The following is a 26,198-nucleotide window of genomic DNA, read 5'->3' on the forward strand; positions in this document are numbered from 1 at the left end:
GCTACAACCTTGATCTGTGATGGTAAGATTTAGAACCTTTTCCAATGTATTGTGTAAAGTATATTTGACATTAAGTGCAAAGTGTTTAAGAAGAAATAAAGCTTTACACAAAAATTAACAGTGTTTAAAATATTTGTCTCACCATAAGTGTGTTGGTAAAAAATACACTGCCACTCTATCGCTATGGGGAGTTTCCCGGAAGATCAAACCTTCAAGTTTCTCTCCTGCGCTCGCGGGCTGTTTTGAAGTTTCTTGCTGCCTTGTAGATTGCAAATTTGCAACGTTCTAGCAGGAACACAAAGAAAAGAAGAAAAACATACCATTTTAGTGAAAAAATTGGTTTGATACATATTATGCAGTATTAATTAGGGTAATATTTAGCCTATAATAGTATTTTTCTGTATGGTATTTTTCGGGACTGGTGCAGAAGTACCAAACCGCAACATACATTGGTATACTAGACCCAAGCTAGGCCTACTCAAATTGTGACTTCACTTGGTTGTTCATTTCTGCATTAGACCCTATTATTTTGGTCTGTTTAATAAATTGCCTTTGCAACTTGTAAGTACAGTAAACTGCCGTAACATTGATACTTAGGGTAACCTTCAGTACATACAAACACCTTCTATGCCTCAATTTCGTCTTCTAAGTAGGCCTGAATTTTTTTCTTTGTCACTATTTCTTACAATATTCTGCTGACAAAGTTATCCCATCAACAACGAACAATGACGAATTTACACAGCATTCATATTATTGTTTTTATTGGTGTTAATTGTTTTCTGTCAGTGTTTGTTTTTTGCGTTTCGTTATTTTGCCACTATTTTGTATTGTTTATTTTTCGCCAGTAACTGTGCGGAGGGTAAGTTAAGATGCTAACAGTTGTTGTTGTAGTAATAGCAGAATAAAACGCATACTCATGAACAATTAGGCTAACAAGCAGGAAAAAGTGGCAAAGCCCAAAGGCTTAAAACATGCAAGATAGCAATAATAGAATTGTGCTATAAGATGGTAGGCCATCAAACCCACAATAGTTCCTTGCAAGTTTTAACGCATTTAAAACCAAGATATCACAAACGACAAAACTACTAGGCCTACACTATTGTAAGATGTAGAGGACAAAACACTGATATTAACAAACAGAATAAATATACAAAGTGACAATGGATATCTTAAGTGCACAACAAATGGGTGGTAATAGAAAACTGCACAAAGAAACTCCATCCCATGCACTGACCGTAATCTATTCCCAAGCTAATGTAATTTATTACAGTTGGAAACTTTGTTTACGTTATAAATTTCACTGAAAGTGCCATTTAAAAATTAATAATTTACAATAAAAAAGGGTGATAGCTGAGAATTTGTGTAGTCAGTTTGATTGTAAAATATCTCAAATAATCTCAAATCACACAGTATAGGCATATATTAAACATCACTATAGGTTTTGGATGTACAGACATAATGGCATACCTTTCGTGATATAGCATTTAGCAATTGGTATTACATGCAATTTTCAAATTTCCAACAGCTATCAAAGTTGTCCCAGGTTGTACTTTGATAGGTAAAATTAAAGCAGAAAACAACACTTGATGAATTGATGTTGTTATAGTGCAGCAATGATTTTTTACGTGCTCAAAGCTGCGCCAAATACTATCATGCTAGAAAATTATCATGAGTAAGGATTAAACTATAGCGACACCACAGATCAAAATTTTACAAAACCGATCAAAGTTGCCCCATTTTACGGTATGTGAAAAAGGCTAAATCTCTGGTTTTGCGTTTGTATATAGGCCTAGTCTAAAATCTTAAGTTTGTAAAACCGCAAATTTGGTCCTAAATCGAAGAACACGTCTGTAAAACAAAGCAACAGAACAAGGTGGAACTTTTTGTAGCTGTGAGGTATTATGAGGTCTACTAAAGTTGAGCAGGTATTTACTGTACAGCATGCTGTGTAAATTATTAAGTTGATTTTAGAAATCTAATTGTTAAGTGAAAAGTGTGTCATATGCTGACAGGCTTACAAAAGATAGATAGATGTTTATGTCGATTTATAGGTTTAATCATATAAAAGTATGTTTGGGTGTATAAATAGCGATTTATAGCAAGTAGCTTAAATAAAAAAGAAATTAAGAATCTAGTGCAGAAGGTGGTTGAGTACTGCACTAGACCCTACTTAAGAATGCTATGTTTGTTGTTATAAATGTTAAAAATTTTCTTCTTCTATCCGAAATTGATATTCTCAAAACTTACTTTTCAGTCTGCTGAAGGTTTTTCTTAACATTGTGTAGGTTCGTGGATTATTCTTACTAAAATCATACTATTGTTGTAACAAACTGTGTTATCATAGGAGCTGCAACGTTCTTTGTCGCAACTTTTTTTAAAGAGAGGTAAAGTTTGGGAGGACTGTCTACTTGCTGATTTACCTAAGAAGTGGGAAAAGCATGGTGATTTGATTTTGTTTTCACACACTTCATTTTCTAATCCAGCCTGGAAAAACTTAGGTATATATAGCATTAGATTACTGTCTAACTTTAAGCAGTTGCCTAAATGCCAGGTGCTTAAAAACAGTTGTATATATACATGTGTTTGTAGAAAGTGCTGTTATATCGAGCATTATATATTCACTTTGAAAGTTTCCCCAAAGTATACAGTATTGTTTACATGGAATGCCTGGTCATTGTCTGTGAGGCACATCATAGAATCAGTGTTTGAGAACTAAATTTTTACAAGAATGAAGAATGAAATTTTAATACTTTCATGTTTTCAGCACACATGATATTTATATTTGGTGTACACTATAGTTTATCTGAAAGAGACATTGCAAAACCAAGTGAATTGATGTATTTGCAGTCATTATAAATTTATCAAGTCCACCAGCAATCATGACTGTGACACAGTTGGTTTAAAAATAATCAGTTGAGGCCATTATTTACTTTGCAATTTAATTTATTTTTTAAACAAACATTTGCTGTTTTGACTGCTGTTTTTGTAGATCAAAATGAGTTTTGGACTTGTGTGGCTGAAGTGTTCAAGGTTAAAAGAATCGCAAAACAACATGTAATTTGCCCGGATGGTGTAAGAACACCGACCGTAGTTTTAGTTTTAGGCAAGGAAACATGGGTCACTCACATTGATAATAAAATCAGGTATTATATATGCAAATTGTTATATTATTACAACTGAAATATTTTTAGGCATTTGCTTTGACGGTAATAGAGTAATGGGCAATGACAACATTATGAATTTGCCAACTGGTTTATTTTAGTGTGGTCTTAGATATGATATATGTATTTTTCCTATTCCGCATCATCAGTTTCTGTTCTGAGTAAACACAGAAACAACAAATAATAGTAACCGAGTTAACTAAAAGCATGAAAGGTATATGTAATATATGTTAATGTAACATTTTAAGTATGTAAATGCAGCTTTATTCCATATAAATACACGTATATAACTTATCAAGAGATCTTCTACCGATAGGTATAGCTTTGATGTTACAAAGTGTATGTTTTCATCTGGAAATATTACTGAAAAAATAAGGATGTCGAAGCTCAAGTGCAAAGATGAAATTGTTGTAGATATGTTTGCAGGTATACTGTTCAGAAGCATTATGCGATAACATGTTTTTTTCAGTTTCTTGCAGATAACGTCTAAATATATTATTGGTTTGGCAGCATAAATCAGACTTACTTCAAACATATATCTATGCATTTTCAATATAAATTAAGTAATATTATGATATATGAATTCGTTTAATTATGTCTGTATATTACTCTTGTCAGTAGGCGGGTTAGATCAATTAATTTGGTACTTTTTTGTTCATTGCAAAAAATTTAGGTATTGGTTATTTTACAATACCCCTTTTGGTACATGGGAAAGCAAAATTTGTTCATGCCTGTGAATGGAACCCCAATGCAGTTCAAGCGCTAAGGTGTAACTTGCATGACAATAAAGTTGCGGATCGTTGCCAGATATATGAAGGAGACAACAGAGAAGTATATATATATATATGTATTTGATGATTTATATGTTTTGATATGATTTGTGAATTACTAGTATTACTTAGTATTCTTTGCCAGAAGTTGTGTTAAGACCGTCACTTTTAAACAATAGGTATGTCCAAAAGGAGTTGCTGATCGAGTTCTGCTTGGGCTGATTCCAACTGCAAAAGATAGTTACCATGCTGCATGCCAGGCTGTAAACTCAGAAACTGGTGGTATTTTACACATTCATTGCAATGTGACATCATCTGGCATCACCTGCAATGACATCAGTGAAGCTGATTTCAGTTTGTATAACTATTACAACGTCTCCAATATCTCCTGCAACAAACAACTAAGATCTGAGTGGCTTGTCTGGGCAAAAAAAACTGCTGATGATATTAGTGCTATTTTAGAAGAACAACAATGCAGAACATCAAACAAGTGGACTATTCAGTTATTACATATAGAAAGAGTGAAATCATATGCTCCTCACATCGATCATCTCGTGCTTGACCTCCAATTAAATCCTTTTTGCAGCTCTGAATAGTATATAAACAATATCTATTAATCTGAAACACAAACTTGTGGCAATGCGCTGCTCCTAATGCATTCATAAACCCATGTTTCACTAATGCAAAAAAGTTTTGGTCTTATGTCAGAAGAACTGACACCATTGGTGAAACCGCAATTTATTTATCATTGTATGTGATGGCAGCTTGGGAGTAAATGTAAGTTATGTTTTTTATTATAAAAATATCGATTGTGTCTGAATATTGGTTTCTTGAAAACGTTGTAAACTAAGATCAGATACCATAACAAAGTCCTAGAAAGATATACAAAAATTATGAAATTCTAATAGCTGATGAAGCTACTGTTCATGAGATATATTGATATTTGGTTGTGGAAATTAAGTAAGTTTGTAATTTAAACTTTCTCTGGCTTATATTGTTTGTCTAGAACAGTTTATATAGTTGAATTTTGTTACAAGTTTTTAAGGCAACATTACTTTGTCAGCGGGCTTTCAGGTGAAAACTCTCCAGATTATCCACATATGAATTCTTCAGTTGCGTCTGTATTTGGTAATAAAATTTGGTTCCAAATGCAAATTATCCTTTGCTAACTGACACAGTGTTGTATATAATTTTCACTTCAAACTTCACATAGGTACTTTTGTTTTTGTAGTTTTTTATTTGCAAAATAAGGCACAGGTACCAAAGACAACGCAAGCATTGGATACACATTTTATGTGCTCAGCGCGTATAATTTTTTTCACTTCAAACTTCACATAGGTACTTTTGTTTTTGTAGTTTTTTATTTGCAAAATAAGGCACAGGTACCAAAGACAACGCAAGCATTGGTTACACACTTTATGTGCTCAGCGCATTTCTCATCTTTGAACGCACAGTAGCTTTTATGAAATTAACGTTGATACTTAAAACATAATAAAGTGAAACTCATTGCATTTTAATCCCTTTTATTAATTATTACACATAAATTCATAAAGCTGCAAAGCTAAATTGGCAGTTTTCAGCTTATTAAACAGCAATACCGAACTGACAACAGATCTGACATCACAACAATTGTTTGCACATCACAGAAAGCAAGTTTTCTTTTAAATTTGCATTTATAATTACAAACAAATAAAACTGACAATTAAAATTACTGCGCTTTTTAGCATTCACTAAAATGAAAACAAGCAATGTAAATATGTACATATGTGATGAACTACGTAGAAGTTCACACACTCTTAACTCTCAACAGGCATTGAATTCCAAATGTTTGAAAGGTTTTAATACTGGTTATAGCGTTCTGCAATGCATTCCACTAATCAATAAACAGAGTGTTGGAAGGATTTTTGGAAAAGCATAATCGTAATCGCCATTATCAAAATTTTGCACTACAGACGAACAGACACCAAAACGGCTGAAATCGTTGCATTTTGCACTTAAATATTAAATGCATGATACTTAACAATTTACTTCTGCTACCTCACATAAGGACCAAAAATAATTAGCTTTGGTATTAAGAAGTAGTTCACCTGCATCGAGCACAGTAGGGATGCAACTTTCTAAAACTATGGTGTACAAAACATAATAATAGGAAGTCTTTACCCAATTAAGTTCATTTGTTGGAATTGCAAAATAGCAAAGCTCACTAGTGTTTTGGGTGGGGAGCTGTTGCTGTATGTACCATTAATCCATTATACTTGGCTGCAATCAACTCTCAACGTTTGAATATTGCTTAAGTACAGATCATACACTATCACAAAAACTGCACTCGCTTGAACACCTTATTGAAGCACACACTCAATTGGAGCAGTCGTTTCCAATTCAATGTGGCACTTCTGGATGGCTGGTAGCTACTGTTAACCTAAAAAAGTGGCATGTTGGATGAAAATAAATCATATTGTTTCTTGATTATAAGTGTGAATGTTCATATTGAGTTCTATTTTAGAGTAGGCCACACTGTGCTAGAATCAGATATGGCATAATAAAATCATTCATTCGTTAGACCCTACGTATACAGTACACCAAAACAATAACTTTGTACCTGATCCCTGAAATAAATTGCCTGTAATAGAACTATCTGAATCTGTGAAACTCGAAACAGACATTAATTTATTGGAAGCGTGGCCATTAGACATGGGGGACACTTGGTTAGAGTTTTCCATCTTTTAAAATATAACAAGATTAATTAACTTACTGCTTTCAACTTCATAAAACAGTGTCATGCTTTGGAAGTGCAAATATGCTTGGGTTCTACTCACGTATTGTTGTTGCTGCTGCTGTGTCATAAAGGACTGGTTCATGATGTTTTTTCCAGTATTTTGTGGCATACCAGCGTTCTGCACATGCAGTAACAAACTAGTAACATAATTTAACTATGGCAAGGAACATTGTGTGTTCATCAATCGGTTTATCACACCACCAAGTATGTTATACATATTACAGCAACAAGGGCTATGACTTTACCATAAACTGAGCTTGGTGTGAATTATTCGTGGGATGTTGTTGCTGTGGATACTGGCAACGCATCATATAGGCTGTAAAGAAGACACGTATTCGTTTTTATGTTGCTCTTAAACCTATCATATTAACTGGTTGTAGGGTACTAATGTATGCTAAGCTCATTGACTTCATCACCTTGAACTTTATCCGTAGACAGTTTTGGCATATTTTCTTGTGGCAGCACTCCAGATGCAATTGCCAGGGCTTCAGCTGGGTGATCTTTCAAATAATCTTCAACTTTAGACATTGGATCAGTTGTCTGTAAAAGTGGATTTAAGTAAGTTTTTTAACTGTGTACGAAATGTATAGCTTACATGTGCTTCGATGTTTAAATATTAACATACACAAATAAAAGAATGATACCTGGTAGTCGGTAGCAATTTTATTTAAGTCAAATTGTATGCTGTTGTCCTGGCAACCAACAAATTCCACTTTGTTCCAGTCACTATCAGGATGTTTGTTGATTGGGTAGTTCTGTACATTTGGGTTTCCACTGGTGACTGTAGGCTGTAAAAGGATGTGAAATATTTTTGAACATTCCTGTAAAACAGGAATACAGTAGGTTCTAACTAATTTGCACTTTTTCCTGACATACTTACTATAGTATTCATTGTCTTTTTGTCGGTAATCATTGATTTTATTGTCAATGACTGAATCACAGAAGGCTGTTGGTAATTTCTATTGTTACCATATTGCTGCATGGGTTCCATAAAACCGATGCTATCAACGTGTTGCTGATGTCTTAAAGCATCTGAAGCTTCTCTACTGGCTGCAGAAGCATTGGGATGCTGCTTTCCAAACTGCAGTGTTTGCACAGTTCTCTGATTTAAAGGAACACCTTGCGTCATTTGATAGTTGGGGTTGTACTCTGGAAAGACTTCCTGATTTTGGAACATGATGTTTTCAGATTTTGTTAGACCAGGATTAACCGTTGTCTGACCATGCACTGTATTTTTCATATGCGAAGAGTTACTCATGGGCATTTGCTTTCCTACAGATGGAGAAATTTTTGGCATATGCTTTCCCATTGATGGACTGACTGTCATGGGCTGTTGCTGTTTCCAGCTCGTTTGTCTTTGTGTCTGTTGGTTGGTTGGTTGGTTGGGAAAGGGATTACCATCTGCAGGGGGGTGATACAATCTTGGTGGTTCCTGCTTCATTTGGTTGCCTTCTCGATATCCTGTTGGGCTGTTATCCATACATGGTTGAGAAGCTTGTGCCATCGTAATGTTATTTACCTGGTACTGTTGTCCACTGTTCATATGTGCCATATCAAGTCCTGACATGTTTTGGAAAGCGCAAGCACCGTCATTGTCTTCAAAGTTTTGCCCCAAGTTAGCAGTTTGATTTACAGCATTATCTGTTCCCAGAGGATAGAAGTGTATGTCAGATTCGTTTGTAAGTGGACCAGTATCAGAAATGATTTGATCATTTCCTAATAGTTCATCAACAGCGGCTGCTGAAGCTGTAATACCACTGTTTGCATAAATATTAGTGGGATGGTTTGGCATACTTCCAATATAAATATCCAGTCTTTGCATGGATTGAGCACCATACAATGTACTTCTGTCAAGTTGCTCTTGGTGTACTGCTTCATTATTTGACATCCGAATTCTCTTACTTGCAGGTTCCGACTCATTAAGGGGGTTATTTTCAGGGCCACCTTTTGTTCCAATGGGGTTTACCTCACCATACAAAACAGCTTGTCCAGTGAAATCGAAACGAAAGGCATTGGCTCGTTTTTTCATGTGCTCCTCACCTTCTTGATCTCTATTTAAACAACATTGCATTTTGCTCACAGTATGTTACGATATTTTACCATAATCTCATCGACAAGCTAAGTACTTGTCCAATTTTTCAATTAAACCAATTTTCAAAACCTTTACTAACAGAATTGGTCTTTGTGTCGCAATGATATACTCTGGGCGTCCATTTCGAAGCACGATTCTTGCCGAAGCAGTCACCCATACCCAGTTGTTGTTCTTGTGCAGCAGTCGGAATACAGTAAGACCACTTTCACCTTTTCGCATTACTAACAAAGCATTTTGTTCATAAAATAAATGTATATGCTAAAAATGAAGGGTAACACCCATGAAGTTTTGAATTCACAAATATTGATCTTATCAGATTTTTCCAATTTTTCATAATTCTAAAATTAATGCATGATATTGTCTGAAAAAAAAATTGCGTTTTCTTACATTTTGTATGGGCATCAGCACAATGCATCATATCTGCAGAATGAATAAACTCATATCCTGATCTCTGTCTAAGCTGTTCCTCAGTGTACCCCAACACTGATCTCCCTCTGAGATTACGAAAAATAAAAACTGTCATTAAGAATTTCAACTATGTACCAAATAGTTGCTATGAATACAACTAAAGCAGAAAGGCTCATAATAGCAACTACCTGGTTTTTGTAAAAGTGAACTTCGTGTCTACCTAAACAATATGAAATTTTGTCTTGAATTTTTTTGCAAAAGATGTACGTACCTGGCATCAATGCCAAGTGGTGCGTAATCAAGTTTATGCTTGGTTCGGAAAATTAAATTCTTTGTCCTGATCTCCAAAATCGATGGAGATTGGAGAGGGGATGCAAGGAGAAACATTGCAGTCTCTGGAGGCAGTGGAACCTTTGCCTCGTTCTTTTTGTTTTGTCCCCGTACAATACGAAGGTGACCAGTAAAGTGAAGGGCCTACAATTGCAGTTTACAACAAATACTTTTCTGAATCAGTCCATTGAAATATGCACCAACTGTTTTATGCATTAGCCAAGTCCTATTTTCAGTACTGTATTCATCATGTGGTTTATAACCTAAGAACAAAACTGTTCAAAACTTTATGCTCAATTGGACTGCATTAAATGATAATTACCAAAAATCCGGAAGAGTTGTCCAATAAACATCTGAGGCGACAAATAAATGAACGATGAAGCAAGCCATCTTGAGCTAGCTCTGCCGAAATATTTAAGCACATATATAAGCGCAACTAGTTTTTAAGAAAAGCTTCCCGATTGGAAAATTCTTTTCTTAATTAATCACTTATTAAAATACTTCATAAATTCACAACCGTCAATGAAGTATGACTAAATTTAGCTCATTTAATTAACTTACGTCTGAACATGTCTTGATCCATTCCTATTTTGGCATATTCTGGCATTGTTGGAGGGTCGCCTTCTTGTGGTGCATCAGGTGGTGTGTATTGAGGATGGATTTGCATGTTTCGCCGAAATATCTCTCGATCTTCAGCATGAATCAAGTCCAGCATTGACAAGTTCATGATATCGCACTGTTAGCAAAATGTATGTATGCAGTGTGCAGTTACGACGTTCAGATCAAATCATGCTGACAGGCGACATCATACATTGGACGTGGACACCATCAATGGTTAACAGTCAATAACATTTCAAGGACATGAAAAATTTGAATCAAACTGTTAATTACCTGTGGAAACCCAAGATAATCCTGTATTGTTTCGGTTACGTAAAATATGTTGTAGTCTTGTGTAACTACTATGAGAAATCCATGCAGCGCCTGAGTAATTGCACAAAAAGCATTGTCATTATACAACAAAAACATGTTTATCTGGACATGTAATTAGTCGTAGACACATACGACTTTATATGGTAGACATACATACGGTAAAATATTACTTTATAGTTTACAGTACTATGTATATGTGTATTCGTGCAGTTTAAAAAAGATTACGTCGCTAGGTACGCTACTTCGGTGCGTAACTACTATTTACTTAATAATAACGATGCCGTTTAATTCATAACATTAACAATGGCAATCAGGTTTTTTGAAATTTATAGTTGTTTTTAGCAAGATTGCTCTCGAGTCGATTAGTTGAAGTTTACCTGCAAGACCAGCTTGCTTTCACTTTCCTTGAAACATGTCAGTTCCTTGTGTTGATTCTGCATAAGTTGCATATATTCGTTTTCTATCTCATTTCCTCCTCCGGTTTCCGCTGTAAATAGTGGTATATACAACTTGTACATACTGTATAAGTCTTTCAACACATGCCAATAGTTTGTAAAGCATGAAGTTATTAACACATATTTTTATTATGGAAGTTTAAATTTACTGCACAAAAGTGCAATTATTTAAAATTGTTATGTGCAAATCAAGTTACATATACCTGTTGTGAATATGCGTTTTACCTGCATAAACAAACACTGGATGGGAATAAATTTTTTAACGGGTTACCGTGTGTGCATTGGGGTAGAACATTCGTGCGTGCGAAAGGGGCATTTGCTTTGTCAATCCATCATGATTGGAGTATAGTGGGGTTGTTTCTTTTTCAGTGAAAAACTTTTCTTTTGTGTCTACTGTTAGCACAAACGCGATAGCTAAAAGAAAGTCAAGACTGAGAGGAAATGCGCGCCTATTTTCAGACATGGCTTTGCCAGGCTGGTTGTTAACGCACCTATCCGACTCTTTGTTTATGTCGCGTAGCTCGGTCGTTCCCGATTCTTGTTTGTTTTGTCTTATGCTTTTTCGCTGGTGACGTTTGTGATCTGCTGTTAAACCTGCTTTAAAAAGCGGTTCTCATTTCCGGGAATGATTTAATCGACTTTTTCAGCAAAAAACGGCTTAGTTCTATCAAACTTAGTATCAACAAAGACAACAATTATTCGTTTTGCGGGTGCTTGTGTGTATCCATTGCAATTCTAAGTTACAATTTTACATCATAATTAATGTGTTTAGAAGACATACTGTTTGTGCTATCCATGCATTTATGACAGTTGCAAATACACAAAAAGCAGCAAAAATTGTGCGCTTGGGTTGAAACCGTTTGACATTGTTTTCTTACCAGACCAAAGTCATGGTACTGCAAAGCAAATTCGCCTTCGGCCTTCAGCTTTCTTACTATAGCCATCAATACAATGTATGTAACTGGAGATTTTACCATGAGTGCCATTAAGGATTGCCTTTGTTTGTTCAAGGCAATTCTGGCTTGTCAGGAAGCGATTTGTGGGGTCAGCGTAAGTTCGCTAGCGTAATGAAAGTACAACTATTCCATTAATATTCGTTTTTTGTTGCATTGCGTGTCGTTTCTTCCGCAGTTTTTTTTATGTTTAGACTCTTGCTGACGTATGGACCATTCTTACTTCAACTTCATAGTTTCCTTTTTGCAATATATTGGAACGATATAAGTCTAGACGGTATGTTATGTTTGTTGTAGTTGTCACTGTTTCCTGCGAACGCCTTTTTGACGCCTTGGGTACTTTAAAACTATGCTGGCGAAAATAATATCAATACCGAACAGTAGCAGAATCCATAAAAGAATAATGTTTTCTTTTATGAACCTAGCTTGGAGGTCTCAGTGAAAGGCAATTCATGTTGATATTAGAAAATATTACATGATAAAGAAGTATGTCCATATCATACGCCTGTTTGTGTACCGAACTGTCTACTTCACCGTCGATAAAAAAACACGCAAGCTTTAAAAGAATTTCAGCCAATATAGTTAGCTTTAATAATGCTATGTTTTGTGTTTAGGTTTAAATTGAATTTCATGTAAACCTCTGCTTCTTCTGCAGCCTCATTGTTTGTGTTGAAAGTAAACATCCGGGCTGTAGATTTTTGAGGTACTCGTTGATCTGGCGTACATGTCACGTGTTAGATTATAAAGACTGTGACAACGCCCAACAATGGCAGCTTCTCGTTGCTTGACGTTTCCTTTATTAGAGTTTAGACACATGATTTCGGACAGTGGTCGCCACGAAATTGTTGACAGGAAAACGCCAGTTATATGCAAATATTATTCCATTTTTAGCAATTGTAAGTGGCGCAATTTTCACAAGTTTCCGCTCATGCATAATTTGTTATCACAGCTTTTCGTTATACGTTGACGTTTGTGAGCTGTAGCTTTATCAATTGTGCTTTTTAAGTTAGGAAACTTAACTTCTTTGCTAAACAAACGGCTTGCTTTAGTAACATAAGTCCTATTCAAATAACTGTCAATCGAATAAATCGTTTGGTGTTTAACCATCTTATCAGGTTTCAAAGAACTGTAGGCGAATTGGGGCTGCACAGTTCTATTCCTTACTAATTTTTTATCTAAGGTACATATATACGGTACATAACCAAGAGTGTTGTCAGATTCGTTAATATACATACTAAAATTGTATACCGATATATATACAAATTTGAATATAATACTTGGGTTACTAAACTTGTTAACCGCCACTCACACGCATGATAGTTTTTATTTCTTAAATACGCCACCGCCAGGCGTAGAGTTGAAAGTTTATCCAGTTTATTGAGGACCTCATCAGGAAATGGAATAAGTTTAGCCACATTATCCAGCTCTATATTGAGACGATCTCGATGTCTTTTGCTAGGATTTGATTGGGCATTCTCTTTTTCTGCATCTTTGTTTCTGAAATATAAGATGGAATAATTTTCAGTATGGTATATCCAATTACATGCCCATGTAATAATTGGAGTTACATTTTCTTTTTCAATTTCATGCACTTAATACGAACTTATCATTGTTTGAGTAACTAGGCTTAACAAAGCAAAAAACAGAAATTGCACCTCCAAGATACAAATTTTTAAATTAGAGTACTGTACAGGAATATGATTAATTTTTTTCCTTGACGGAATGCTTTGGTTTTTTTTTTTAGGTAGAGACATGACAACATTTAGAATGAAAGTTTGAGAACCTGCTACTCTAATATTGCACGTCCTGTTACTTTAATTCTATGTCATTGCATTGTGGATTGAAGCGAATATTGGTGTATTCAACTTTCGTAAATATGCTTATTAATTTGTCTACTTACAACCCAATGCATTAACTTTAAAAATCGGTTGCACTGATCCCCACTTACAGCACGTTAAAGAAAGGTAAATGATTTTGCATAAGTTTTTTTCAAAAAATAAAAGCGCCATCCTTATATGATAACAAAGACATGAATGAATATACTTTCCTATTAAGTTCAACTTTTGATGTGACTTATGGCAGATAAATTTTGTAATAGTTCAACATCATCATTTGCACTAACACAAGATGCCAGCTATTACTGTACAATGTACATAATTGGAAAATATAATGATACTAATTTATCTTTTTATGTATATTTACATAAAAGTGTGTCTGATATCTGTAGAGGCCAAATTTGGCATATTGTAGGTGATAAACGACGTGCAGTCACAAATACTGCAGCACACATGCAAATTGTATTGATTAGTTCCATAAATTGCTGCTTCCTGTGCATGCAAGTCACATATTCTGTCTTACTGCTAAATTGTATATTTTTTGGCTTGTGCTTTTCATTATTTTGTTATAAAAAGCAGGTTGGAAACAAAAATATTATTTCCTGCCGCTGGTAACAAACCCTGCAGCTCTACTTGTGACCCTCCATTATAGAATAACCTTATGTTGTGATTCTACTACTATTTGAACGGGAATGATAACTTCATTTTTAAGCAATATTGGTGGTGATACATCTTATAATGTAATTTACATACTGGAGACCACTGTATTTCCTATTTTCCACTTTGAAGATTAGAAAGGTTCTGCCTTCATATTGTGCTGTCAAGGCAGGCGGCATATTAAATCTGTTGTACACACTCCAGCGTTCATGTCGAAATGGTGATGTGCGCTTTAATTTAATTTGTTAAAATTAAATAAATGGAGAAAGCCTGGCGTGGAACATTCCTGTATTGATTTGTCTGATGCAATCTTGATGTCGCTTACGATACCATGGTTATCTTGTTGACATTGACATCGGGTTCACTGCATTATCTATCTCTGCTTTTGACCTTTATTGAAGCAATAAACTCACATCACGGCAAGATTTTTGGTCAGTGATAAGTTGATAACCCAACTGTACTTTATCTTAAGTTGATGTTTATGCATTGCATAATGCATATGTCATGCACTAGTTCAATTGAGTGAACAGACTAGGCATACTTCATTCTTTGATGCAAAAAAAAACAGGTTGGCAACACCGACGAATGCTTAATGTCATGAACTTTGCGATAATTTTCTCTATAAAAAGTACTGACATGAAGAAAGTGACACCAAGTTATGGAACATATTCGTGGCAGACACGCCACCGGGCAAAATAGCAATTAAATCAAGTAAATGTCCTGAATTCGTTAGGCAAGTTAATATAACCCGATATTGGCATGGTACAGGTCTTGTTCTATTCGTCATCCTTGCTTACAGACGAAAGCTCTAGTAGTCTAGTCTATTCATAATTCGATGTTTTGGCTGGCGACCCCCTTAGGTTTCTTCGTAATTATCGTTGATTATGCATTCCATAAACATGGCCCATGGTTAACTGCATTAGCTGCTCTACTGTTAATTAAGTACAAGTTAATTGTTTCCATACAGTTTTGGTGTATTGGCAGTGAGCAACTGTCCGCATGCCTATGTTCAAAAATCGATGACTCATTGTGGCAGGTAAAAGGATTTTAGGCCTTGTTGTTCTCGTCACGCTTGGTCAGATTTAGCCTGCTGAAAAGTACGGAAGTACGTATCGGAACACAAATAAAGTGGTAAAAGCGCGACTTGTTCGAAATCCACTAGTTTCTACTGACGCCTTTCTGTATCTGTTATTTTATCAGGCGTTCTTTTATGAACATATTCCAATATCAACGAGCCGAAATTTTGCACAAAATGTATAACAGCTTTGTTTAGTAGAACAATGTATTGAAGAATAGATGAGCTAATGGTGAAGTGTCAAACGGGTTTTAATAAGTGCATGAAAAAACATGGAAAATGTTGTGATCGTAAACGAGACAGACAACTTCCAACAACGGGCATTGTAGGCTATCTGCTTTTCTTCTGTAGCTTAAATTTACCCCACGCTGCTCTCACCAACTAATCCAAACAAATAAAGTTTGACTTATTGTTACTGGCGAAGATATATGCGATCATGGCTCATGCAAGTGCGTCCGTTCCGAGAATTACATCACAAGGTCAGCAAGACACTTATATGGTTTGACTCAGTTAAACTTTAACAAGGAAATTGTGGTACTAACCGTATATTTTATGCATGTTCGGTTTGAAGACGGTCTTATCGATAAAGATTATGTGCGTGGTATGTGTTTACTGAACGTATTGAAAGCAGTTAAAAATTCAAAAGAAATCCCGGTTTCTTCTGGTCGACAACGATTTAAATGACTTCCTTTCAGTGGTGAAACAAATGGTTGCATTTCGTTTTCTTTCCCATGTCACGGCTCTGTTAGTGACGTCACCAGTATTGAAACACACTCGTGGTCGTATTTTTGAAGTCGAGTTCATAACGAGGAAGCCACAATCGCAGTGACATTTAAATATTGTGTTACGTGTAGTTGCAAACAGAGTGCTTGGCAAATTTAAATGGGTGCTACGTACCTTGTACACGTCGCTCTATCAACTTTCAATAAATTGCAACACCAAACCATTTAACAAATTAAACCCTGTCTTTGTTTGCGCCCATTCTATGTATTAGTTAGTTTACTCACTTTCAAGTAGTTATCTATATCATTACATCGCTTCAAATTGTTGGTATTGTATGCAGATATACTGACTTGTTGTTCACTACGTTGTTAGAGGTGGCCACGAAAAAATTTTTGACGCTACGCTAAGGCAAATGAAGCACTTGCCCCCGTAAATTATACGGAAATCTGGCACAAAACATTTTGGTGCTGAGCTACATTTATCAACGTACTTGGAAGCTTTTATCTTTTTCTTAGGAAGTTCACAATAAGAAACATATATGTCTTATATGCACAGAGTACTGTAATTTAGCAATTATGCAACTCAGGTGTAAGGTCTACTGTACAGCCTTTTAAAAGTTGCCTACGTGACTGATGCAACTCTGTTTCATTTACATTAGCCATGGATCAATTGCAAAATCATGTCAGTATCACAAACCAACTTAGTCATAAAGTTACTGGTCCTATGCTTCATGTCATCCGCTTTAATGATATGAAGCATAAGGAGATTTAAACATGACATTGATGTGAACAAGTTAAATTCAGAACGCAATAAAAGCCAGGGAACATTCAAAATTTGTTTGCTGACAGTGGTCAGTTACACCTGTGGATATTCTGCTTCGAGGCGGTCCTAGCATTAGAAACGGTAGATTGTATATATCGTATTGTAACAACGATTCATTGTGTGTTAATGACGCTCACCGACGACTAATCGTTCTTCTGTTGGATAAGTTCCTCTTTTTCTGCAGTAGAAAAGCGCTTATATACAGATTTGTTGTTGATAAGTAATTCGCTATTGAATGTTCAAAGCTTAATTTCTATTTGGGAATCCTTGCAGCAACTTCCCCGGCAAAACTCCATGTTTCATTTCAAACCCCAATGATTTTTTTCTGAAATGGAATTCTACCCTGATTTCTTTTCATTATTTTAAAATTGTGGGAATAGCAACCAAATGAATGAAGTTTAGGTGAACTCTTGAGGTGACCAACCATATACCGTATATATATATGCTGCATAAGCAGCATACATATATAATAATGAATATTACACCGGGTTTTTGTATATATACATGTATACTTATATGTATGTGCATACATACATACATGCTATACACACCTGCTCATTTCATGAATAACAAAGTTACTTAGCCTATAGTAGATAAAACGAAGGATTCATCTTACATTTATCAACCCCAAGGATTTTGCAAGTAATTAATGAGGTAGATCGGAAAGACATGTTTTATATATACTTTGCAAACACTACTCACTACCGCGTGTTTCGCCAAGCTATGCTATTAATAGTTTTCCGTTTATTCCTTTCATTGTAAAAAAAACATAATGAAGCTATTACAATGTCGCGCCAAGCTATTTATGCGCGTTGATTATATACTACTCGAAGCTTCATGAAAACAAATTAATCGTCAGTCAAATGACTAGCAAAGTGATTGACAAATACACATACATTCTTCACAAACAGACAAGTGATAAGTGCAGGAAATATAGACAATCGACGATGGGAAAGCATATGATGCGGTGGTTTTGCGAATTCAGCCTTGCTGTAAAAACTCTGTACAGGCTCATCTTGTATATCCTTCTACCACTAGAACATCGCGTGACAAACTCCTTGTAAGCGGACGATATTTGTTTTTCGCTTTTGTTGATGTTTCACCTCGCCAGCACTTCTGGTCGCTTCGAAATCGCTTTTCCCCTTTTTGTTTGTTTAATCTCTATCTTATATGGTTGTCAGCAACTAATATGCAAAGGATCTCAAACTTAAGTGCGTATGTGATGGGTTTTTATGTATTTTAGCTATTACTGTTCTGGAACGAATAACATTCATTTACAAAATAAAAACTAATCAAATTGTTTCCACAGATACGACAAGGAATTAAAATCCCTTCCTTGTTTTGCGTAAGGCTACCACTATTTCACCAGAAAAATCAAGCGTTTGAAGCTATTTTTTGCAGTTTCTTGTTAACCTAGCTTAAATGTTATAACATAGTAATCCAAATCTACCTTATTATCTAAATCTAACCCCAAAGAAACCTTAAATAGCTAAAATCAACTTTTTACATACCCATTCTCCTAACCGTCTATCTTTAACAACAGGCTGCGTAACCTACGTACGTTGAAATTGTCACTTTTTTTCGCTTAATTTCATGTATGGCGTCGTGAGTGAATACTCATCCACAAACAAAGTGGTTGATTGATAACAGATAAACATTTAGCCTTATTTAAGTAGAGTGAGTAACTTACTTTTTTGCTTGAGGTCGTCTTCGCTTTCTGTTCGCATATTGGGCGCCCGCTCCTCCGACTTGCATTGTTGCGGACATTTTTAAACTTCGACAAAGGCTGGCTTTTGCTGTATCAGAACTTTCAAAACTTTATCAGATAAGTATAAATTTCCTGTCCTAGCCCCAACTTTGAACGGCTAGAACACCTACACTATGTATACATATACTGTATGTCTTCAAACTGTTTCGCACCGTGAGAGGCGAGCCTGTGTAAAACATACGCGTTCGGTAAATTATTAGCACATTTTTACTTGCAAGTCCAAAGTAAATCGGCCTTAAATTAAAAACATGTAGTTGTCAGAAAATAGTGGAAAAGTTTTTTTTATGTATATGCAGTGGCTAATCAGTTATTGCCAAAAATATGCACAAATTTGCTGCTAACTATGATGGTTGTGGTCACATGAGGAGGATAATGAGGTCACAATCTAAAAGCTGTGTTTGATAACGTAGGTTTAAATTAGAAGAATTGGCTAGCGAACGCGTTTTGCAAGAAATACGACTCCAGAGGTGGTAGGTAGGCGATTAATCGCAGGTTATGACGTTTATTTTGAACATAAAAATGTCAATGATGATACAACTTGGCAAAGTTATGCTTAGCAGCAATGTTCCCTCTAAGCTGCGCGCGTGCGCAAATGCGCACTGCTGACACGGTCTCCGCGCACAGAAAATCTGTGCTGCGCACAAGAAAAAAATCCAACCTGAATTAAAAATAAAATAAACGCATAATAATGGCCACAGTGCGCACGTGGCACGTCTGATGTTGCTCATAGTGGTCCAGGGGACCGCTCAGGGAGTTAGTGTGTTTGCTCAGACTCGTGAAAAATTAGAGGGACCATTGCTTAGCAGTCTGCAATTTTGAGACTCAAGTGAAGCTTGTATGCTTAACATAACTGTATGCTTAACCCACAACATGCTCTTGTTACCAAATTTGTAAAGATTGTATAAGCACACGTACAGTAACAAAAGTATCACCGAAAAGGATGTAAAAATAGTAAGCAGACAGATTTGGGTACTTGAACAAGTATGGATACCTATTAGTGAGTGTGCGGATAAACGTGACTGGCTATTATGCTTAGCACATGCTTATATTTTCACAAAAAAGTCAAGCTTGATTTGTTTATAAAGATAATGCTAATTAAAAAAGTTGGAGTGAAGCCTTATAATCTTTATTACGGCCATTTCCGGTACTGTACTAGCTGAGCTTTGCATTTACCTTCACCAGTCTGGCAGTACAAATACAACAACAGAAGATTTTTTAAGCTTTACTAATGCAAACATGTTTTTGTAACGCATGAAATTCCTTTAACCAAAACTGTTTCTTGTCGGCAAAAAACATTCTATTCATGCCTGATGCAAACACCTGCGTCATGCATTTTGTGACGTCACAATTACTAAAGTATCTCAGAATTTGGCTGAAATTCTTTTTTGGGACACATTTTTAGCAATGATTGCGTAACCTCCCAATATTATTAAAAAGTTCTTTCTCAGTCAGACGTTTACTGACAACTAATTTTTGAACAACTTGATCTTGGTTTTTTCGCTCACTTTAAAATGTAGAATTCTGCTTGATCGCTAAATTCCGGCTGTTTGTTTTCTTTCATAGCTTGAGTTACTTTCCCAGTCAAACTTCCCAACGTCGATGACAGAGAAACAAAGCCCACATAGCTCACGGCCAGCGTAAGCAAACGAATAGGATTTTGTCCTCGCTTTGTAACGGCTCAAAGACTCGCTGTGTGTTTACCGCGCTCATACATTGTCGCACGCACTATCGCGCAAAAACACGCGTAACTCACGAAGAGAATATTACGTAAATAGAGCGCTATGCACAGGCAAGTTACAGCAAAAAATTAGTTTACTCTTCGCTGTTATGTTTTCACTTGTTCGGCTCAGTCAGCCAATAAAGTTTTCATGCCCAGCGGCTGAAAATCGAACACTACATCAAAGCATAAGTGAAGACATCCATTTCTCTTTAAACCATCTAAGCGCTGTCGAGTAGAGCCCGTCACCATCCCTCTCCCACTCCATTGTTAGATTAAAAACTAAAAATTACTTCGAATCGGAAGCATTATTGGTTTAAGCTTAAAAAGCTGAACTTGCATAACCAAGCGTTTGGTGTGACTTACATCGCGAAGAGTGACTGAATAAATTGTTTTTGTTGATTTACGTTTCGACATCAAGTCAACACATTATCTCAACACTTCATTTTCGGTTTTCCCTTGATTTTAATCAACAGTTAGTAATGTCAATGTCAACACATTATCTCAACTACAGTTAACGATTATCTCTTAGCCTTTCAAAAAACTTGCTTGTTTGTCCGTTTGGATTGATGTGAGTGTGCCGCTGCTTGGTTGACTAATTGATGTTCCGGTGTATGGCGGGAATAGTATCGAATTTTTCGGTAACGACCTATCCTCTTTGACTTACATCTATTGTGCAATATTAACTTCATAGTATTTTGTGTCTAAATTTAACTTAGTCAAGTGGGACGCCCTAAAACCAAGGCTGGCAGGTGCCTGTAGTGAAATATATATGATTTGGCATCGAAATATGTATCAGTACCTCATCTATCTATACTCTGTTGAACGCAAAAAAAGCAAACACAGACCTTTGCATTTTGAATAATAATCTTTGCAAATATTGCAATTTACAGAAAAAATGAACACGATACATTTCTTAGAACGTTGTGAGTTGCTTTTCACTTTCCTGCAATGAATGAGTTCATATAAACTATATAGGTTACGTCGAATCGTTTTGCAACTTTCAAACTACGAATTGACTTTATTGCCGGATTTCTTTGGATGTTTTTTGCACCCTCACCTTGCCATTTTTGGTTACGTATTTGTCAAGCTGCTGGCTTTATCAATAAACATCGCCGTGAGATAAGGCGACCATTGCTACCATTAATGTCTCACGGGTATACTGCACTTATCATCTGTGATTTTTAGTTGGGTTTGTATTTCTACTTTTGCACTTTTCAGGAAATGAACAATCAGCAGCAATCTTTTTTACGGTAGGTCCATTAAAGCGTTGAAACCAAATTTGGAATAAGATAAAATTATCAATAGAATTTCCACTACACAATTTGTAATTTGTTTTCAAAAGTTACATGTCTAAACTGTAAAAAACATTTATCGCGATCAATCATGAGATGCCTTTATTAAAAAGAAAAACTATTCAGCTGCATGATGCTAATAATTTTTTTTTCAACCGCTGCTCCACAGCATTTCCCCAATTTCATCTTGTACTGTAGGTCTATATGCAACAAATTTAACCTGGAGTTAAGGTAAGCTGCTAAATTTGATTTCCCTTATTGAACTTAAGGAAGTTGCTGTCGGGAAGTATTTGATGTTTTATTTGCGTTGAATTTGATGGAAATGCACTGAACTTTGAACAAGTTGAACTTTGGTATGATTGGGTGTGTACGATTTCCACTTTTTAAGCAAATTACTCGCGGGGCGTCAGATGTGCGAAAGACTAATTTCTTTCACAAAAACGTGTATTATTTGACGTGTTTCATGTTTATGAATTTCTAGTTTGTAACAGAAAAATACTGTATTGCAAGGCATCCTGACTCACCTTTTTACAGCTGTGCCTGGAGGAAACGTATATGTGGCTGCACAATTTAATCATCTGCGTCAACGTTCACCTTTGCCGTATATAGCTACGTGACGTGCTTTATTAAATGTATTTTGGTATCAACAGGCTGCATAACGCAAACGATATTCAAAATCCGATTTTATCGAAAATATCAATGTGCAGCGTTGAGAGCGAGTTATAACTTTATCTGTGTTAAGTAACCGTCAGTTCCAACGTTCCTCACAGTTGGCTTTGGCTGCCGTTAATCTAAGATTGATTTTGTAGTCTCTTTATGAATATTTTAACTCAATACCAGTATTTAACTCAACATCATGTGTTTAGTAACTACTAAACAACCAAACGTTATACTTGAAACGTTATTCCTATTGTGCTCTGGTCGATTAATATCGTGTTTGGATTAACTTACAAGTTACTAATAGAAATTTATGTAAAACTACAACGCGAATACTTAAGGAAATGTGTCTCGGCCACACCTAACTTAAAATATTTAATTTAAACGAGCATTTTATTGTTCAAACTTCAAACTTTGTGTGGAATTTTGTAATTATTACACTAATATGGGAAAAGTATATGGTGAGTTAACGCACTAAGTTTAATTCTGTGTGTCGCATCTTGTCATTGTAACTGCCTTCTTTGACATGTCATATGTGAGTTTGCGGAATTTACAATCGAAACCAAAATTTTTACAAAAATCATTGAAAAGTTTCATCAGCATATAATGCAGATTCATAAAAACGTTCGTTACAGCTAAATTAGTTTTTATAAGAGTTTGAAACCGACTTCATTCTTTAAAACCAGTCTCAATGTATTTTGATTAAAATTGAATGTAATATTTTTGGAAATCACTTTAAGGACAACGAGCAGTCAGTAGAACGAGTACGTCAATCGGCGTTCCGGCTAACTACCACATTTCATTGTATAATTACAGCAAGGTGGTTTTATTCTTCAAAGTGAAAAAGTTTTGTCTTAATGTAGCCGTCGGCGTATCACGAAGTTAAAATTGGATTTAGCTGAGCTGGGAACCCAGTTGTTTTATTTTGATTTCGACTTGTTGTGTCTTATTTGCTGGTGCGTTAATTTTTGGCACACATCAAACGCAATATATGCTGAAGCGCAAATAATGTGGTTCACACCTAGGTTTTTTGTCAAGTGGATGACTTTCCAGATTATAAGGTTCGAATCGCGTCCAAATCAAATAGGAGAACAGCCACTTTTGTCATGCATTTTCACTTTAATTACTTTCTCATTAATTTTTGTGTTTTGTATTGAAGAATATGAAATGTTCTTAACGCACAACGAAGCTTAATTAATTTTTTTTGGCGCCGGAAGCTGTTGTTTTTAATCCTTCTGCTTCGTATGCCAAAATCTTTATTCGCCATTATGCTATTTTTCTTGTATTCAACGCGATGTCGTTTTCTCTAGAACTTTTATTGGTTTAGCAACAGCTTTGATGATCGGTTGATTGATGATGATCATATTTGTTCTGCGTAGATTTCTTTCAGTATTTTTACAGTGTAGACTCACGATGGTGTGTTTCAATTGCTTTTTTTATGAGTACTGGTATTTGTGTACAATTAAAAATCAATATCTGCTATGGCTTATTTTGTAATATCAAGATTAATTGCAGTGATATCATAGTTTTAAATAATTGTTTTAAATAATAATACTTTTTCCTTTAAAATGATTATATATAGTCCTACAACTAGATGAAACCGTTGGCGTTTAAGCAAAACGTGTGTGAAGTAAACGATTTTAGTATTTTTCTACTGTGGAGAATGGATAAAAATTACATAAATGTTGTCAGTTGTTTGTTATTAGATGTTTTGTTATCAATTGCAACAAAGTTTGCTTTTCGCTTTACGACATTGATTGATGTGTGATCACGTTGTATGTTTCGCATGACTTGCTCTGTTAACCACCAGTTCAAGACAATCAGCATACTTGGCATTGGGCTACGTCTTGGTTTGTGAAGTTTCGTTTAACTTGTTTTAATCGGAATAAGGCGATGTATGGTTGTTGTACCTAGTCTTGTAATCATGTTAATCGTTTCAGGTTTAACTTGCTGCTTCGTTGGCCCATGTAAAGCAACTGAACCGTAACGAGGTACGTCACACCTATCGCGAATTATACTCGCTTAAAATTTAGCAAATCTCCTGATTTTTCTTTTGTCTCTATGCGAATTCGTTAATGCAAATTTTCTTTTTCTTACGCTATCCAATGCCATTGTTATATAGTCTTTAAGACAACAGCGTTTCAAGTGTGATAACTGATAATTGTCAATTTTCCAGGAAAAGTTGCCATTTTAATATTTGCACACGTAGGTCTACCAACCAATGAATCAACACTATTCAATAACGAACCGAGTAATAACATATCAATTGAAGCCAACTAGGCACAGTGACGTGGAACAAAGAACCGCAAACATTTAAGCGGAAAACATCTTGTCCAAATTGTCTTGTCCTAATCCACAAAAGGAGTTAATACTTACGAAAATATTTTGTCGACGAATGAAGGTTTCGTTGCGCGCATAATGCGATAAAAAATTTGGTTACTAAAAAATTATTCACTGTAAATATAATTTGTCGCTGGGATTTTCAACCCGAAGAATTCGTTTTCGGCGCTGCCTTTGTTTGGTATCTTTCACTTGGAATATTTGAAACGCGCTATGTTTATTTTAACTGGTCGATCAGCTTGGCTGAATCTGCGCATCGATGCTCTTTCTTTTCCCTTGTTGAAAAGAGGGAAAAGAAATAAACCAAAGCAGGACCGAAATAGCTGGGGTGAACCACTGCGACTGCAAGCGTTTCGCACGCAATGCCTTGCTAAGGTTGTCGGACATGCCCATTGAGCAAGCTGCTGGGAAAAAGGTACCCCGTACATTTTGACAAACGATGTCTGACATTAACTCAAAGCACAGACTTGAGAGGCGGCTTATCAAATGTTTTTTATCCATTTGGGACTAGTTCTCCTGCGGAATACAGCACTCATTCTTTGACTGATGAACAAGCTTTGCTCGTTACTTGCTGGCATTTGGCCGACTACATGCAATTGATTTCAATCAATTAACTGCATGTTACAGAAGATGTATGGAATGTCTTTGATTTTGTCAAATGTCAGAATTGTGTTCAACAAAATATGTAAATGATATCGTCTTTGGGTGGCGTCATATGGCCACAGATAAGCTTTAATATCTATGTAGGTATAGGAAAGGCCGTAACGATATGCGGTAAATAATTGGTAGACACCTATGTTGGCCTCGAGGGACGTTTTATGTGCTCGATAAACCGATATAAGCAATGAACGGCCTTGTTTTTCAAAATTAAGCATCCAATCATGTAATTTTTCATGGCACGATCAGGATAAAAGACAGATAACCAGGGGATTTCCACACTACCTTGCCTATACCATGGCTTTTCATTTTTGTTCTTCAGTTTTTCGGTTTGAAATTGGCCGCATTTAAGTACGCTGTTACTATGGCTAAATACTTTCGTCAATTCCACTCGACGAAATGAGCGCTTTCGAATGAATGAATTAAAAGCGAAAGGCGATAAATTATTTATCGTTTGTGCAATGTTATTTAATTTTTGTCTGGGTTTCATCAGATTCCTAAATTGTTAATGAGGCTATGAATGTTATCCTTCACGGGTAAAGCAGAACGTTTTGAAAACAAATCGATGTTCATTACTTGCAGGAAAACGGGTTTTGTTGTTCTTTTTGTTCTGTATTTGGTTTGTACTATTTATGCATTTAAGCAACTGTTTTCTGTTTTTTGAGATGCCATAGTGTGGTCACCGCTTATTTTTTGACAAAATAATGTTTACACCAAAAAAGCGTGTGGTTACGGCTCGTTTTGTACTGAATGTAACTTTGATAATCTGGTGACATC

General features: G+C 35.7%; 2 protein-coding genes across 3 annotated transcripts; one reads left to right on the plus strand and one right to left on the minus strand.

Moving 5' to 3' along the window:
- The first annotated feature begins 1,553 nt into the window (after positions 1 to 1,553).
- On the plus strand, positions 1,554 to 14,650 carry LOC143464521 (tRNA wybutosine-synthesizing protein 2 homolog). Of its 2 annotated transcripts, none has more exons than XM_076962326.1 (8): positions 1,554 to 1,925; positions 2,345 to 2,441; positions 2,990 to 3,143; positions 3,478 to 3,587; positions 3,835 to 3,992; positions 4,111 to 4,708; positions 7,088 to 7,265; positions 13,620 to 14,650. In XM_076962326.1, exons 1-6 carry the CDS (start codon positions 1,902 to 1,904, stop codon positions 4,525 to 4,527), a joined length of 960 nt encoding a protein of 319 aa, XP_076818441.1. In that variant the 5' UTR covers positions 1,554 to 1,901; the 3' UTR covers positions 4,528 to 4,708; positions 7,088 to 7,265; positions 13,620 to 14,650. The 2 variants fall into 2 exon arrangements, with proteins under 2 accessions (XP_076818441.1, XP_076818440.1); XM_076962325.1 differs by having other exon boundaries at positions 1,562 to 1,925; positions 2,345 to 2,498.
- On the minus strand, positions 5,274 to 20,391 carry LOC143464520 (uncharacterized). The gene is made up of 17 exons (XM_076962324.1): positions 20,261 to 20,391; positions 18,678 to 18,921; positions 13,185 to 13,372; positions 10,845 to 10,954; positions 10,429 to 10,518; positions 10,099 to 10,273; positions 9,860 to 9,939; positions 9,479 to 9,681; positions 9,187 to 9,293; positions 8,879 to 9,020; positions 7,588 to 8,758; positions 7,352 to 7,495; positions 7,124 to 7,247; positions 6,953 to 7,023; positions 6,748 to 6,825; positions 6,531 to 6,651; positions 5,274 to 6,350 (listed from the first exon to the last, which is right to left on the minus strand). The coding sequence occupies exons 2-17, from the start codon at positions 18,752 to 18,754 to the stop codon at positions 6,346 to 6,348; spliced, it is 2,886 nt and encodes a 961-aa protein (XP_076818439.1). The 5' UTR covers positions 18,755 to 18,921; positions 20,261 to 20,391; the 3' UTR covers positions 5,274 to 6,345.
- Between the last annotated feature and the right edge of the window lie 5,807 nt (positions 20,392 to 26,198).

This window comes from Clavelina lepadiformis, chromosome 7 (assembly GCF_947623445.1).
Source record: "Clavelina lepadiformis chromosome 7, kaClaLepa1.1, whole genome shotgun sequence".
Taxonomy (NCBI): domain Eukaryota; kingdom Metazoa; phylum Chordata; class Ascidiacea; order Aplousobranchia; family Clavelinidae; genus Clavelina; species Clavelina lepadiformis.

Excerpts from the sequence above, each read along its gene's own strand:
- LOC143464521 (XM_076962325.1), top strand. The coding sequence starts at position 1,902 with ATGAGGTCTACTAAAGTTGAGCAG. Across the intron at positions 1,926-2,344 it reads GGTCTACTAAAGTTGAGCAG|GAGCTGCAACGTTCTTTGTC; the intron begins GTATTTACTGTA and ends GTGTTATCATAG. Across the intron at positions 3,993-4,110 it reads ATGAAGGAGACAACAGAGAA|GTATGTCCAAAAGGAGTTGC; the intron begins GTATATATATAT and ends TTTAAACAATAG.
- LOC143464520 (XM_076962324.1), bottom strand. The coding sequence starts at position 18,754 with ATGTCCGCAACAATGCAAGTCGGAGGAGCGGGCGCCCAATATGCGAAC. Across the intron at positions 9,294-9,478 it reads CCACTTGGCATTGATGCCAG|AGGGAGATCAGTGTTGGGGT; the intron begins GTACGTACATCT and ends TCGTAATCTCAG. Across the intron at positions 7,496-7,587 it reads AAAAGACAATGAATACTATA|CCTACAGTCACCAGTGGAAA; the intron begins GTAAGTATGTCA and ends ATCCTTTTACAG.